The 15280-nt window shown below is 41.6% G+C and overlaps 2 protein-coding genes across 2 annotated transcripts in view; both read left to right on the forward strand.

Annotated features, from left to right (window-relative positions):
- Positions 1–9652, forward strand: part of CHAT (choline O-acetyltransferase) — a 52771-nt gene extending 43119 nt beyond the window's left edge. Inside the window, 2 exon segments of the mRNA XM_038579224.1 lie at positions 4800–4937; positions 6683–9652. Coding sequence (XP_038435152.1) covers positions 4800–4937; positions 6683–6952 — 408 coding nt within the window. The 3' untranslated portion in view covers positions 6953–9652.
- A 3163-nt stretch (positions 9653–12815) lies between these two features.
- On the forward strand, positions 12816–13166 carry LOC100685102 (mitochondrial import inner membrane translocase subunit TIM14-like). The gene is given in 1 exon segment (XM_038578055.1): positions 12816–13166. A coding segment is annotated over 1 exon segment (351 nt).
- Positions 13167–15280: the final 2114 nt, after the last annotated feature.

Genomic DNA, 15280 nt, shown 5'->3' on the forward strand with positions numbered 1-15280 from the left:
GTAGTTCAGTGTGTGCAGCTTGCAAAGGACAGAGGAGCAGAGGAGTTTATGATATGGGATATTTCTGTCACAAGGTTTACTCTGGTGACCAGGTAGAAGAAAGAAAAGTTGGAGCAGGGACGGTCTGTCAACACTCAGTGACACTAATTAGGAACCTATGTAATATTTTGGTAGAGCTAAGGACTGACATAGACCAGGGGCAAGAGATTGAAGAGGAAGACACCAACTTCTGTTTAAACACAGTGGACATTAAAAAAAAAAAAAAAAAAAAGAGGGATCCCTGGGTGGCGCAGCGGTTTGGCGCCTGCCTTTGGCCCAGGGCACGATCCTGGAGACCCGGGATCGAATCCCACGTCAGGCTCCCGGTGCATGGAGCCTGCTTCTCCCTCTGCCTATGTCTCTGCCTCTCTCTCTCTCTCTGGCTATCATAAATAAATAAAAATTAAAAAATTAAAAAATAAATAAACACAGTGGACACAAGGGTTTACTGTCACTCCCTCTGAAATGCTCAAAAATATCAGCGAAGGAGTTTTCTTAAGCCATGAATACACTAGGCAAAGAGAATGGGAAAAGAGGGAACAGCAAAATTTTAGAGTTGGAAAGTAGAAGAGATGACAAGTAACTTAGCAAACCAGAGGAAGCTGAAACCCAAGAAAATAGTAAGGGAGACCCAGGAGCCCAATGAATCGTACTGCAGAACCTCAGAATGGCTCAGTCATTGGAGGTACCCACCAAAAATACAAGTGCATATAGGGCTGAAGAGGATTGGTTGATGATCTATTTAAGAAGCAGTTAGAACCTCAGCTCCTTTCTACTACCCCATGCAGCCAGGCCCACTACCTTCCTCTTTCTCAATGGTAGGCTAGAAGCTCTGGAAAAGTTGAAGACAGAGGACTCTAGATTTGGGAACACCAGCTTGAGCTCAGGGAAAGTTAATCAAACTAAACAGGGTGATTAATCAAAGTCTACATATTCAGCTCCAGGTATACCAGGAAGCACTTTTATTACCACCTCTCCCCAAACATGAGGTTAGAGGATTTCTCAGTGGTGAGACTAACCAGGCCAAGAGAACAAAGTCACAGACACTGATAGTTAGGGTGCCCAATGAAACAGCCTGGCTGGCTCACCTCCCAGTAAAGTCTACCAGATGGCAAACACAGGCTTACACATGTATCTTCTAATCATCCTTCTTGTGCTTTATTCTGAGATATAAACAAATAGCCAAAAATCATCAGACATTGAGGAGATCTGCTAATATAAAACATGGAAACCAGTACAAACATTTCTGTGTAATTTTTAAAATTTTGTTTAATTTTTAAAAATAATTTAAGAAAAAAACTAAAACTAAAACTAAAAATAATTTAAGAGAAGCTTCAAGGAAATTAAAACAAGGCAGGAAGCAGGAGAACATTTTTAAAAACTATAATTGAGATCCTCTGAAGGATAATGAACTTGTTGCATTCATTAATAAGGACATGAAAATAAAAAAATCTTTCTGGAGGAAATAAAAATAACTTTGGGGAGAAATACAGTAGAAAAAAATGCAATGGGGGCATTGGGAGATAAAAATGAAATAATCTTCCCAAAATATCAACAAAACAAAGAAATGAAATACAGGACAGGAAAAAAGGCTCAGTACTGGAGGATCAAAACCCCAGTAATAAATGTCCAGGAAGAAAAAATGGGCGAAGAGAGAAACAACAAAATAATTCAGGAAAATTTCTCAGAATTGGCAAGACATGAGCTTGAGTCTCATTGAGAGTCTCAAGACATTGAGAAACTCTGCCATGTACCTTGCATAATAGATTAAAATATTCATACCAAGGAAATTTCACAACACAAAGGTCAAAGAGAAGATCCTAAAATCTCTCAGAAAAAAATCAAGGTCAAAGATCAGGAATAACAGTGTAACTGACTTGATGGGATGAGCACTGGGTGTTATGCTATATGTTGGCTAATCGAACTCCAATAAAAAATATACTAAATAAATAAATAAATAAATAAATAAAAGTGTAACTGGACTTCTCAGCAGCATCAGTGGAAGGTGGAAGATAATGGAGTAATGTCTTCAAACTCTGAGGCTAAGTGATTTTTAATGCATATTCTATACCCAGCTAAACTATAATCAGCTTTGAAGACAGAAGAAAGTTTCAGACAGACAAGTTCTCAAAAGTTTTACTTATTAAGCGTTCTTTCTTGTAAAACTATTGGACGATATAGACCTAAAGTAAGAGATAAAATATAAAAGAAATCATGGGCTCCAAAAATCAGAAGGTTCAACACAAGAAAGAGAGAAAGAGGATGAAAGTAAAGGGAGATCCCAAGTTGACATTTGTTCAGCAGACATAGGGACCATAGAGAAGCAAGAAGTGAGAGGTGGGATGAAATTGATAAGCTATCTGATTTATTTGAATGTATTAAGAAAAGTTTTACACTTCTGACTGACAGCTTAGGAACCAATTAGTTATAGATACATAGAAAGCTAAGCAAGTGAGGGAAATCATAATTTAATCATTTAAAAATTGTCAATTCCAAGGAAAACCAAAGATGAGTAAGAAAGGAAATCTAATCATAATACACCATGAGACTCCCCTGTGAATACTTGCATAATTATAATCATGTCAACACTGAATACCGATCAAACAATGAAGAGTTAAATGTAATTCTATTGAGAGAATGGGAGAATGGAAGAATATTTGGGGAGCAAGAGTATAAAAGAGGCAGAGTTTCATCTTCTATAACAAGAAGATATAGATAAAGCTGGAAAATGTAGTGATGGCAGCCTAAGACTGTTACTTAGAACTAAGAAAATTAAATAGCTAAAAATGGTTGCCTCTGTGGAGTAGGAATCAGACCTGGCAAATTGACAGAATTCTTTAGCTTCTTTGGGGTTTTAAACTATATAAATATATAATTTTGGTAATAATTTAAATGCTTATGAAAGATTTAGAAAAATATCTTGTAAAGCCCTAGGGTTCGACTGTATTAACAATTTTAAGTTGACGAGAACAGCTAAATAAAAGAGATGGGGGTGGAAAGGGCAGGGCTATAAAAATGCTTTGTGCTGAGTCTGGTGCCTGGTTGGCTGAGTCTGGTGCCTGGTTGGCTGAGTGGAGTAAGGGACAGGGGAAAGAAGCAAGGAAAGCTTTTGCTCTCTGACAGCTATATTTGGTTGTGGTAGTGGGAGAAGGACATCCCAGTGAAGAAGCAAGTGTGTTTCAGAGACTCCATCACAGATTCTCACAGCACCTTATGCTTTTCCTTCATGACACCCTCCACCCCCAGCACCCAGAAGCATTGGGCACATAGTGTGATGCTCAAGTAAGATTCCCTGAATGAATGAAGGACTGAACGATGAATCATTTTACTCATTACTACTCATGGCCTTAATCCAAACAATCTGTTAAATCAACCCCAGTTGCTACAGCGAGCTCCAGGTGGGGAAGGCAGGGAGATGGCTGCTGCACAGAGCAGCTGCTTCTATAGATCTACACAAATCAGCAATTAAGCAGAGGTCACCAGAGAAATTAGAAGTCCACTCACTTTGTAGACAGATTTTGAGTTCATCTCCCCTGTCCTAACAGGGCACGTCTAAAAGTGAGCTGTGGTTGTATAACATGGCTTTTCAGCCTATAATTAAGTGCATCTGAAGAGACTGGGGCCTCTGAATCATCTTTATGCATTCATTCTCCACTGAAAAAGAACAGCTGTCAAATCCCAAAACGTGCCTTGTAAACTTGAACAACGTTCATCGTGATGAAGGCTTCCTCCTAAGTGGGGCTTTAACAGCTTAAGTGGCCACCTTACATAACTGTGAACCTCCCAAGATTTACAATTACCCTGATGTGGAACAGAGATTACGACTGTAGACCAGAGGTAGTCAAATCTCCATCAGCTCCCAAAACTGCCCCAAATAAACATGTAATCCAAGCAAAACCAATTTGTGTGTACACATGCAGCCTCAAGTGGGAAAGAAATGAAATGAGTACCATGGCCCCACTGCCCAACTTCCAGCCACACCACCACCTCTGAGCTCCACCCACATATTCATTCTGGAGTCTCCACTGCTATTATCTTATCCTTTGATAAGTGTTCAAGTAGCTTGTGATAAAAAGAAAAAAATCTTTATTCATTCAATAAGCTTTCCCCTTGCAAACATCAGCAGAGCCTCTGCTGAAATGTCTAGTTCCTGTCTCAGAATGATTACTTTGATTGTAAATCCAGTTTAGTTGAACTGATTTTGAGCCCATGAAATAGGAACCAAGATTTAGGAACAGACCTTAATGTTCTCTATCCCTCATTCCTTGGACTCCTGCTGGAGGATTAAGTGTTGGTTGTGGTAAGAGTGCCCAGGGACAGCCTGAGCAGCCCTCTCCTTGCTTCACCAGGGCCCACACTCATCTTCCTCCCCAGACTCCTCCTCTACCTAACAAGTAAGTAGGGGTGCCCACCCCACCCCTTCCATGTGAGTGGTCATACGCAGTGTATGGTCAGCAATGACCGTGCGGGGGTTGAGAGGCAGGGGATACTGAGACTCATAGACCTTTAACTCAGGCATGCTCATTTTAGAACCCAGCCTGCTCTGGATTTGCCTTGTGCACATAGGAAGGGTCTGAGTAGTAGAGTGGTCAGTCCTGGGCGGCCACTCACACATATTATCTGCAGCAAGCACTGGGTAAGTGCAAGCTGTGGCCCTAGCAGTAGCTATTAGCATTGTGGACTAGAGAAGGGGTGGGGGCAAGGGAAGAGGGCACAGGAGCCTCTGTCTCATTTCCTGTCCTTTGTCCCCAACTACCCAGGCCATAACAGGGATGGCCATCGACAACCACTTGCTGGCGCTGCGGGAGCTGGCCCGGGACACATGCAAGGAGTTGCCTGAGATGTTCACAGATGAAACATACCTGATGAGCAACCGGTTCATCCTCTCAACCAGCCAGGTACAGCCCTACTGCAGCTGTCACCCAAGGGGCCACTTAGTGCAACCAGTGGCCTTTCTAAAAGACCGTTTAGCATAAGTCAGTGACTACAGCCCACTGGCTGGAGGCAGGCAAGTCCCAGCTCTGCTTCTCACAAGCTGCGTTACCTTTGGTAAAATGACCTAAGTGACCTAAATGCTCAGAGTGCTGGTTTCCCAACCATTTAAATGGGTGTAATCACGGATGCCACCTTAATAGAGGTGGACTGGATGGGAACGGGTGTCCTAACTATTGTACTACCTTTCTGTTACTTGAGGGGTGGTGTTCCACCATGATGGCCACAGACTCAGAAGCCCAACAGGTCTAGAGTGAAGTCGTGGCTCAACTAAAGTGACAATTTGAGTAGAAAGCCTAGCCCAGTACCTGGCATGGACAGGACTCTCCAAACAGGTCATGGTCATTATTGTGAAGGGCTGCACCACCAACGGCAGGTGGATTAGCTGCCAGCCCCACGGTCTCCTAAACAATGCTACAGGCCCATCCTGTGGGAGGACCATTGTGACAAAGAATAAAATCCACCAGAGAAGGGCAGGCAGTTTAGGAAAGAACCCTCGAACATCAGCTCCCTAAAGCTTCATCTGCTAAAGGATGAACCTGGGCAATGAGAAGGATTGATAAAAGCCCACTCAGTGATTTGATTTTGACATCACGGCAGCGAGCTCACAGAAGCGAATAAACGAGAACAGTACACACAATATAAATTCTTCAGGAAACCATCCATGGGCAAAAAGTGCTTTGGAACGGTTTTACAGCCTTCAGCTATCGCACGGCAAATTTATCTGACAAAGAGGTGACTCTATTAGCAAGACTAATGGTTTGTTCTGCCCCATTAAAATGGCCAGTGTCAGTTCTGAAGGCCCGACTACACAGTGCCCTGGTGTAAAAACAAGCTCCACCCTGCAACCACCCAAGAATGTGTTCTATTTTTCCCCCTAAGACTCGTTAATAAGATTAGCCGGTATGGTAGTTTGGTGTTTGTTTGTTTGTTTGTTTGTTTTCTTTCTCCCACCTGGAAATGAACATATTTATGGCTTGAATGCCATCCGAGACATATTTCCCTGATTTGTGATCCTGATTACAAAATTTCAGCTCTCTGAATTCAAAATGTATTAGGTGCATAACTAAAACTCCAGTTGATGGCAATCCCTGAAATGCCCAACGCTGGGTAATTGTGCATGGCCAGGCTGTGGGGAGAAAATCAGACCAGCCAGGCAATACTGACAGTAATTAAGGATGTGGGGAAAATCGACAGAGAAGACAGGCCAGATTTCCTTCTGTTCATAAATTACTCCCTCTGGGAAGCCATCCAACCGTTGGGTGCCACCAGGGTGCCATTGAGTAAATTACCTTGATTGCCTCGATGCCTCCAACAGCCCCCAGGTGAAGGAGAGACTCAGCCTGAGACCCAGCACAGGTCACTCTGGGAGATTCTAACCCCACATGTAGAGCAGTTTTCCCACCAGGGAGTGGCTTATGGACCCTCTTCTTATGATATTGTGCAGTTAGTTGGGTTTGTTATTATGACTCTGGCTATGACCATCCATGCTGAAGTAATTGGTTCATTTGGTTCAGTCAAATGCCCAGGTGGAAAATAGAGATGTAAATATCCCATTGAGGCCTCAGGGTCATTGAAAATGCCCTGTATTCTAGCAAGTTCACAGGTTACGTTTCAGAACCAGCAGCTTCTGACCTGTCCTCTCCTCCAGGTGCCCACAACCATGGAGATGTTTTGCTGCTATGGTCCTGTGGTACCCAACGGGTACGGTGCCTGTTACAACCCCCAGCCAGAGAGCATCCTTTTCTGCATCTCCAGTTTTCATGGCTGCAAAGACACCTCTTCTACCAAGTTTGCAAAAGCAGTGGAAGAAAGCCTCATTGAAATGAGGGACCTCTGCAGTCTGCCACAGTCTACAGTGGGCAAGCCACTGGCAACAAAAGAAAAAGCTACGAGGCCCATCCAGGGGCACCAACCTTGACTCCTGCCATGATGTTTCATTTCCCCAAACCCAATATTCTTCAGCTGCTAGACCCTACCAAACCCCTGCTCCCAACCCTCTCCCTAGCTTTTGGTAGCTCCCCTGTCCTCAGGGCCCAACACAGAGACCACACTGAGGCATCACGCAAAGCAGGAGTCTTGGGAGGAAAGTGTCCCTCATTAGACATTGAGACTATCCTTATTTGTCACACTGTCCTTTGGCCTGTGTACTGGGAAATAGACCAGCCTGGCTCTGAGGCAACCTTGGTGAGATGGGGAAGTCTACACCACCTTCCCTCCATAGCCTCAGAAGCTTAATGGTGGTGTTTTCTTCTCTAGCAAGAACTGAGGGTCCAGGTGATGTTTTGCCCAAAAAAAGAATGAGTCACCCTATTACATTCAATGTACCAATGTACCTACATGAATCATGAAGAAAGAGGTTAACTCAGGTCATTACCTCTTTTCTCTTGTGGAGGAGTAGGGAGTATTGTTTTCAGATTCAAAGCAGTGCAATCATGGCATTCAGGGTGGCCTGCAGTGAGCCATATAGTGCTGTAAACACCCCATCCCCTATACACACACACACACACACACACACACACACACACACACACACAGAGTTAATTTAAAATATAGTGACCCAGGCCCCAGAACGCATTTCTCCTTTCGTCTCCCAGGGGCAGCCTTCCATTGAGTTCGGAAAGTCTTGTCCTGCTATTCTGATAGGGGGGAAAGACTCATCCGCCATTACACTGGAGTAGTGCTGCTCTGCTTCGCTGGGGCCACCAGCAAGTCCTGGATGAGTAAACAGCACAATGCCTGCCAAGCAGCAGAGATGGAGGAAGGAGCAGTCTGCTTCCCCAAGAATCCTGCCACTCACATTTTTCCTGGTTGCTTCACCACTCCCCTTCACAGGAATCATACCCTTACAGGTGATCTGATTTCTAGAGGAGAAGAGAGAGGGTTGCTTTGGGGATTTTCTGTTGCTGTTTATTTGTTTTGTCTTATTCATTCTTAAGGGAGGCTTTAAAAAAAAAACACTGTGACATTAACTTCAGAAAACGATCTCAGTGGCCCAAGCATCCACCTGCAGACAGCTGGGCTCCTTTATGTGGAGGATGTTATCTAGGGATTCTAACCAAATCTCACATGGAGGAACACAGAGCAGGGCTCTCCCTGGCCTGGCAGTGGGTGGGTAGGTAGGGTGCAGTTATGGAGCAGTTTGAAGAGACCGCTGGAGGGGAGCAGGGCCAGTAGGAGAGAAAGACTATGTCCAGAGTCAGCCTTGAGAGGCAGATCATGCACAGAGCCAAAGTTAAGTTTGTCCTGAGAGGCTGTGATCATCCAGGACATATGAGAGGCACTCCCCATTGCAAAATATTTTTATGGTAAATCTAAAAAGTCAAGGAAGTCAGAAAGCAACCAGAAAATCAAAACTGCAAATAGCTGAGGCAGTCTGTCTCTGTCCAGAGGAGGTACAGAGCTTGGCTCTCACCACACTGAGTTCTGCTGTGCAACCTACTGGGGGTTCCTGAAAAAGCCCCCTCGCCCCATTTTCACTGTGCTCTGCAGCACTCTAAGCACTGCACTCTGGCCCAGGGACCCTGCACATGTCCCTTTGGGCCACTGAGTAAGCTTTCTGCACTTTGACCTGTATTGAAGGCAGGGCTGAGATGGGGGCAGCTGGCATTATGACCTTTGCTCAACTCTTCGAAAACACAAACAACCCCAAGCAGTCAATTTTTTGAGCCCTGGTTTTAGATTGAGGATCCCTATTGGATGATCTGGAAGATTTTGGCACTGTCTGTAGGTCCATAGTTCTTCCACAGACATCCACCTTCCTGCTCTCCTTGGGAAGTTGCAGACCAAGAATCCTAGGAATATCTGCGGAACTACTGTCCACCTGCTGTAAGTTGACCCAAAGCCACTTGTCTGTTCTCACCAAATGGCCACAGTACAGATCTGAGTTCTCTTCTGGTTCCCTCCATGGATTTGAGGGCAGGCAGAGAGATCTCTGATTTGGGGGTCAGGCAACCCCATGGATCTTAACCAAGAGACTTAAATGCCCAGAGACTCAATTCCCTCTGTCATCAGATGGAGACAAGAATGTTCCAAACTTGCAAGGCTTTGAGGATTGTAGAGCACATGTGTAAGGGGCCTTGCGCAAGCAAGTGGGCATTCATGTTCACTGTCAGGAAGATGTTACCCCAGTGGGCACTGTTTGGATGAATTTGTTTCAGACTTTTTACACTGATTTGAAAGAACCAAACACATCTATCATTCTCTGAGCATAGGGAAAGGAAACTGACTCTGTATATTCAGATATCAACCATACACTGCGAGGGCTTCAAGAAGTGTAGGATTGTGGACATTTGGCAGGAGGGAACACCTCCTCTTTCTGAGGAAGAATCTGGAAGCTGGTCTTCCCCCTCCAAGAACAGGTGAATGCACTGAGTCTTTATGCAAAGGCAATGCTAAGCCATGGCCATGGGCATCCCTCTGGGGGATCCTGGTAATAGATATTGTTCCAAGTGTCCCCAAAGAGATGGAAAATGATATCTGAAGAGAGTCACACTGGGGTTGTGATGCATAATAAAAATGCTTGTGGCCACCTTACAATACTGCTAAGTTGCCAAAATATACAAAGTTGACATTTTAGTTCTATTTTTATAAAATTATTCTAGATTTATGGCAATATATACATGTGTATTTATAGCCTTTCAATTTTAAGTTATAGTTCTTTGTGCTTTAAAGAAATATATGTATGACTAAAGAACCGTAAATTGAAAGCACTATATTCAAAATATTTCAAGACTGTAAATCTGTATTCAATAAAAAGTAATGCCAAGAAAGATGGTGTTAGCCATTGTTTCTACCCAGAAATGCTATAGATTTTGTGAATTCTGTGAACTGGGTCAACGATTCCTTTGGCATTGTCTGAGGTCTGTCAGCAGCAGTGATGGATGTGTGAAAGATACAGGGGCCAGGAGAGAAAGGGAGGAAGGAATGTAATCTCTCCTAGTGTGTGGCATGGGGAAAGAGTGAGGGGCAGAGAGGTTCACAGGCTGTTTGTGATCAGGTTGGCAGAGACCTGGGTGTAGAGATGGGTGTCTCCACTTAAACCTGCACAAACATGCACAGACAGAATGGAATGGAGGGAATAGCACCAGGCTCAGAGGTAGGATGCCTGAAGTATAAAACCAGTTCTTTTTTTTTTTTTAAAGATTTATTTATTTATGAGAGAGAGAGAGAGAGAGAGGCAAGAGACACAGGCAGAGGGAGAAGCAGACTCCATGCAGGGAGCCCGACATGGGACTCGATCCCGGGACTCCAGGATCACGCCCTGGGCCAAAGGCAGGCGCTAAACCGCTGAGCCACCCAGGGATACCCTATAAATCCAGTTCTATCTCTAACTTTGGGGATGTCACTTCACCTCTCTAGCCATATTTCTTCATCTGTAAAATGGTGATGTTGACATCAGCACTATCCACTTCCAGGGTTGTGATGAGATGACATAGATTGTCCTTGTTTGAAAACTTAGAAAATGATGTAAAAGTCTCTTACTGAAGACTCAGGTACATGGCACACAAGTTCCTTCACTCTGCACAGCCCAGAGATATATTCCAAGCTGCAAGATACATTCCTCTGCAGCCACAAAGATCCACAGAACCAGAACTGAGATTCCTCCAAAAAGAAGCCCAAATGCTTTCCAATCAGAGCCTAAAGGAACCTTAAAGTTGTATGAATTTTTGTAATTGGAATGCAGAAAAGGCAGTATCCAAAAAGATAATGGCTAAGAACATTCCAAGAGGAATGGTGGGATTAGGAAGGAACAGGATCCAAGTAATGTGGGTTTGCTCTTATTCATCATGTATATACATGTGGCCCTAAAATAACAAGATGAAGACAATATAGGATTCCAAACAGGCAAACCAGCCCCCAACATACAAAATAATGCAACACCCTCCTTGTCGTCTCCGGAGGTCCTGTAGGGTGGAATTTGGCATATTTAGCTAAAAATGCAGAAAAGAGTCCCTCCCAGGTTCACGAAAACAACCAAAAGTTCCCCAATTAATCCTAAGCAGTTCTCCTTGGTAGTGGGAGGGGGGGTGTAGAACCAGTGCCTTGAGTTCCCTTTATAAATTCAGCTGATCCTCCTCCTTTTATATTTCTTTTATATTTCTCTGAGTTTTCCTTCCAAAGAGGCCTTCTGAGTCTGCAGGATGAACGATATGCTATCCCTGGGAAAAGCTGGCCTCACATCACATAAGAGCCTTACTAAAAGCTGTTCTCCCTGTTTCCTAAAGACCAGCCCTTTCCTTGTTCTATTTCTACTGTTTCTCCCATCTCCTTGTGGGATTTCACTTCCTATTTCTGTCCCTCATCTGTCACTGGACCCCAGGGTTCTGTCCTTGACCTCTATTTCTTATATTAAGGAGCAGCAAAATGGGAGACTGAAATGATCAGAAGGGTTTCCTCCACCTATAGAAACATATGCACAGGGGCACCTGGGTAGCTCAGTGGTTGAGCTTCTGCCTTTGGCTTGGTCATAATCCCGAGTTCCTGGGATTGAGTCCCGCATGGGGCTTCCCACAGGGAGCCTGCTTCTCCCTCTGCCTGTGTCTCTGCCTCTTTCTCTGTGTCTCTCACGAATAAATGAATAAAATCTAAAACAAAACAAAACAAAACACATAAGCACAAAGAGAAAATTCTTTAAATATATAACCAAGGTCAAAGAAAGAAAATAAATCCTCACATTACAGAGAAAAGAATATCCAAAATCAAGCAGCAAACAGGAGCTAAAGGTATGTCAGACCAGACACAAACTCAGTGGCTGACCTCAGGGTTTACCACCCCTGCAAGTTGAGAGAACATGACCTCAGTCTACGCATGGTGGTAGATGCAGCTCAACTCTCTGCACAAAACCAGACCCTCATAGAGGTGTCCCAATCCTAAAAAGAGACTGGAAATACTCTTCCCATCAGCCCAGGGAAGTTTGGAAGAATAAATTTATAAATTTGTGCCATATGTAGATGTGGAATCTGGGTTTATACAACTTATTTGTAAAGCAAGAATTCTAAGCCAATGGTTTAAAAAAAAAAATCAGTAAGATTCGAAGGGCCTCAGCAGAATCAAACAGAAAACCACCACTTTCCACAACCCTGGAAACACCAAACACCCAGAGAGGGAAAACACTCTATGGAAGATGAACCCATGGTCAAAAAATACAAGTAGCACAAGAAATGACTCACAGGTGTGTATTAAGTAAAGCAGCAGATAAGACAAATAGGAGAATCAATATCACAAAGGCTGGAGAAAATAGATGACTCATAGAGAAGCTGTAAAATTGATCATTATAACAAAATAAAAATACAGGGAAGATACATGTAAAAGTTCAGGAAGAAGAGATAATAGAGAATAGGGGGAGAGCATTATTCGGTGAGAAAATCATTAGGGATATTCCAGAATCAAAGAACTACATTATTCTAAAATTCTTGGGTCAAAAAAGAAATAATGCTGGAAATTTGGAAATTTAGATACACCTCAATCAGAATGATAATAAAGTTACCTGATATCAAAACCTCTGGGATAGAGCAAAACTGATGCTTTGAGGAAAAAATTTACCTTAAAATACATCAGAAAAGAAGATAGACTAAAAATTGATGAGGTAAGTATAACTTACGAAGCAAGTGAAAGAGTCCTATGGTAAACTCAAAAAAAGTAGAAAGAACAGTAAACTCGAAGAAAGTAATAAGACAAATATCAATGAAAGGGAAAATAAAACATAAGAGAGAAGCTAAACAAAAGAAACATGGGTTCTTTGACAGTGCACACGGTGGAGGCTGGGGAGCCGAGCCAGAGACATGGCCTGTACAGTGGTAGCAGTTGGATTGACTGTTGCTACTGCAGGATTTGCAGAGCATTATGTTTTGCAAGCCATAAAACAAATGGAGCCTCAAATAAAACAAGTTTTTCAAAATCTATCAAAATCTGCCTTCAGTGATGGCTATGATAGAGATGCATTTGAACCCAAAATGACAAAACAAGAAGCAGCATTGATACTAGACATAAGCCTTACAGCCAATAAAGGAAAAATAGAAGATGTTCATTGATGAATTATGCTTTTAAGTCACCCAGAAAAGGGAGGATCTCCTTATATAGCAGCCAAAATCACTGAAGCTAAAGATTTACCCAAAGGCCAAGCTAAAAAATGAAGTAAATGTGTGATGAATTTTAAGTTCTTGTTAGTTTATGTGTACAAGTGTCAGGTTTTTATAATAAAATGCCCCAAAGCTACAAATTTTAAAAATGATTTAGCACAGGCTAAAACAAAGCTTTGGTATAAGTTTCTTCTTTGAATTTGAGTATTTTTAAATCAGCTTATAGAATATTTAGAGATTTAACCCTCAGAAATAATGGATAAATACATATTATTTGAATAAAAATATTGTCCATTATTCATTTAGCAAAGAATTTGTTACCTATTTCCAGGCAAAATGTGACAGTCCCTGGCTTTCAAGGAGCCTCCAATCTAAGGGGATATTGATAAACTCATAACTAAAATGTAATGTGATAAATATATTTTTTTAAAGTTGGTTCTTTGAAAAAGAATAACAAAATAGACAAGCCTCTGGTAAAACCAATTTAAAAAAGAGAGAAATTCTGAAATAAATAGTATAATGAATAAAAAGTCGATACAACTACAGTAGACATTATAATGATAACCAGAGAATATATCAACTACTTCATAACAATAAATTTGAAAACTTAGATAAAAATTCTTAGGAAAATATAACTTACTAAAACTAATGAAAGAAGAAATAAAATTTCTGGACCGTCTTATAAATCTTAAATGAACTGAAGCACTAGTTTAAAATCTTCCCACTTAGGAAAGAACGAAGGGAGGGAATGTAAAATTTTGTAGACATACCCTTGAAAACATTCAAAGAAGTGGTGATTTCAATTGTGTATAAAAATCAACAAGGGGATATTCCCTCTTGCATATACTCCCTTATTTATTATTCTCTGAAGCTAGTATAACTTTAATATCCAAATCAGATTTGGAAATCCAAAATGAAAAACTTGGGACACCTGGGTGGCTCAGTGATTGAGTGTCTGCCTTTGGCTCAGGTCGTGATCCTGGGGTCCTGGGATCAAGTCCCATATCAGGCTCCCCACAAAGAGCCTACTTCTCCCTCTGCCTGTGTCTCTGCCTCTCTCTTTGTGTCTCTCATAAATAAACTAATAAAATCCTTAAAAAAAAAAAAAAAAAGATGGGATCCCTGGGTGACGCAGAGGTTTGGCGCCTGCCTTTGGCCCAGGGCGTGATCCTGGAAACCCAGGATCGAATCCCACGTCGGGCTCCCGGTGCATGGAGCCTGCTTCTCCCTCTGCCTATGTCTCTGCCTCTCTCTCTCTCTCTCTCTGTGTAACTATCATAAATAAGTAAAAATTAAAAAAAAAAAAGAAAAACTAAAGATCCATTTTACTCATGCATAAATATCCAGAAATCCTAAATGAAACAGTAGCAAACAGATTCTAACAGTATATAAAAAACATAATACACCCACCACTAAGTCAGGTTTAACAGTAGCTAGTATTAATAGTAGTTTAATAGTAGAAGGTAACGAGCACTGTGATGTATGGAAATGATGAATCACTATATTGTACACCTGAAACTAATATGACACTGTATGTTAAGTAACTGAAATTAAAATAATAGCTTAAAAAAAAAGAAAATAGCTAAATGTCATTTACTCATGAACAGCTTAAAGAATAAAAATATAGGACTGCTCTAAGAGATCATGAAAATGCATTAAGTAAAATTCAACAGTCATTCAGAATTTTTTAAAAAAACTCATTATAAAAGGAATTAGAAATCAGCTTGACATAGAACATCTGCATAAAACATGCACTATATACCATAACAGAAATCAATTAAAAAGATCAAAGTCACATATAAAATCAATATATAAAAGTCAATTTTATTCTATACACCAGTGGCAAACAATAAAATCACAATACAAAATACATGATTTATAATAGAACCTAGCAATAAATCTAGCAAAAGACATGAAGACCTATACACAGATAATTATAAACTGTATTGAAAGACACTGAAGAAGATCTAAATAAAGGAGAGGTTCTTCAAGGTCATGAATATGAAGGCCTCAGAAAGATGTTAATTTTCCCCAAAGTGATCTCTAGATTCAATCTCCAATCTTCAATCTGTGTCTCTGCCTCCCTCTCTCTGCCTCTCTCATGAGTAAATAAATAAAATCTTTTTTAAAAATCCTAAAAGAGCCAACTAGATCAATATCAGAGAAAG

The sequence above is a fragment of the Canis lupus genome, chromosome 28 (genome assembly GCF_011100685.1).
Source record: "Canis lupus familiaris isolate Mischka breed German Shepherd chromosome 28, alternate assembly UU_Cfam_GSD_1.0, whole genome shotgun sequence".
Taxonomy (NCBI): domain Eukaryota; kingdom Metazoa; phylum Chordata; class Mammalia; order Carnivora; family Canidae; genus Canis; species Canis lupus.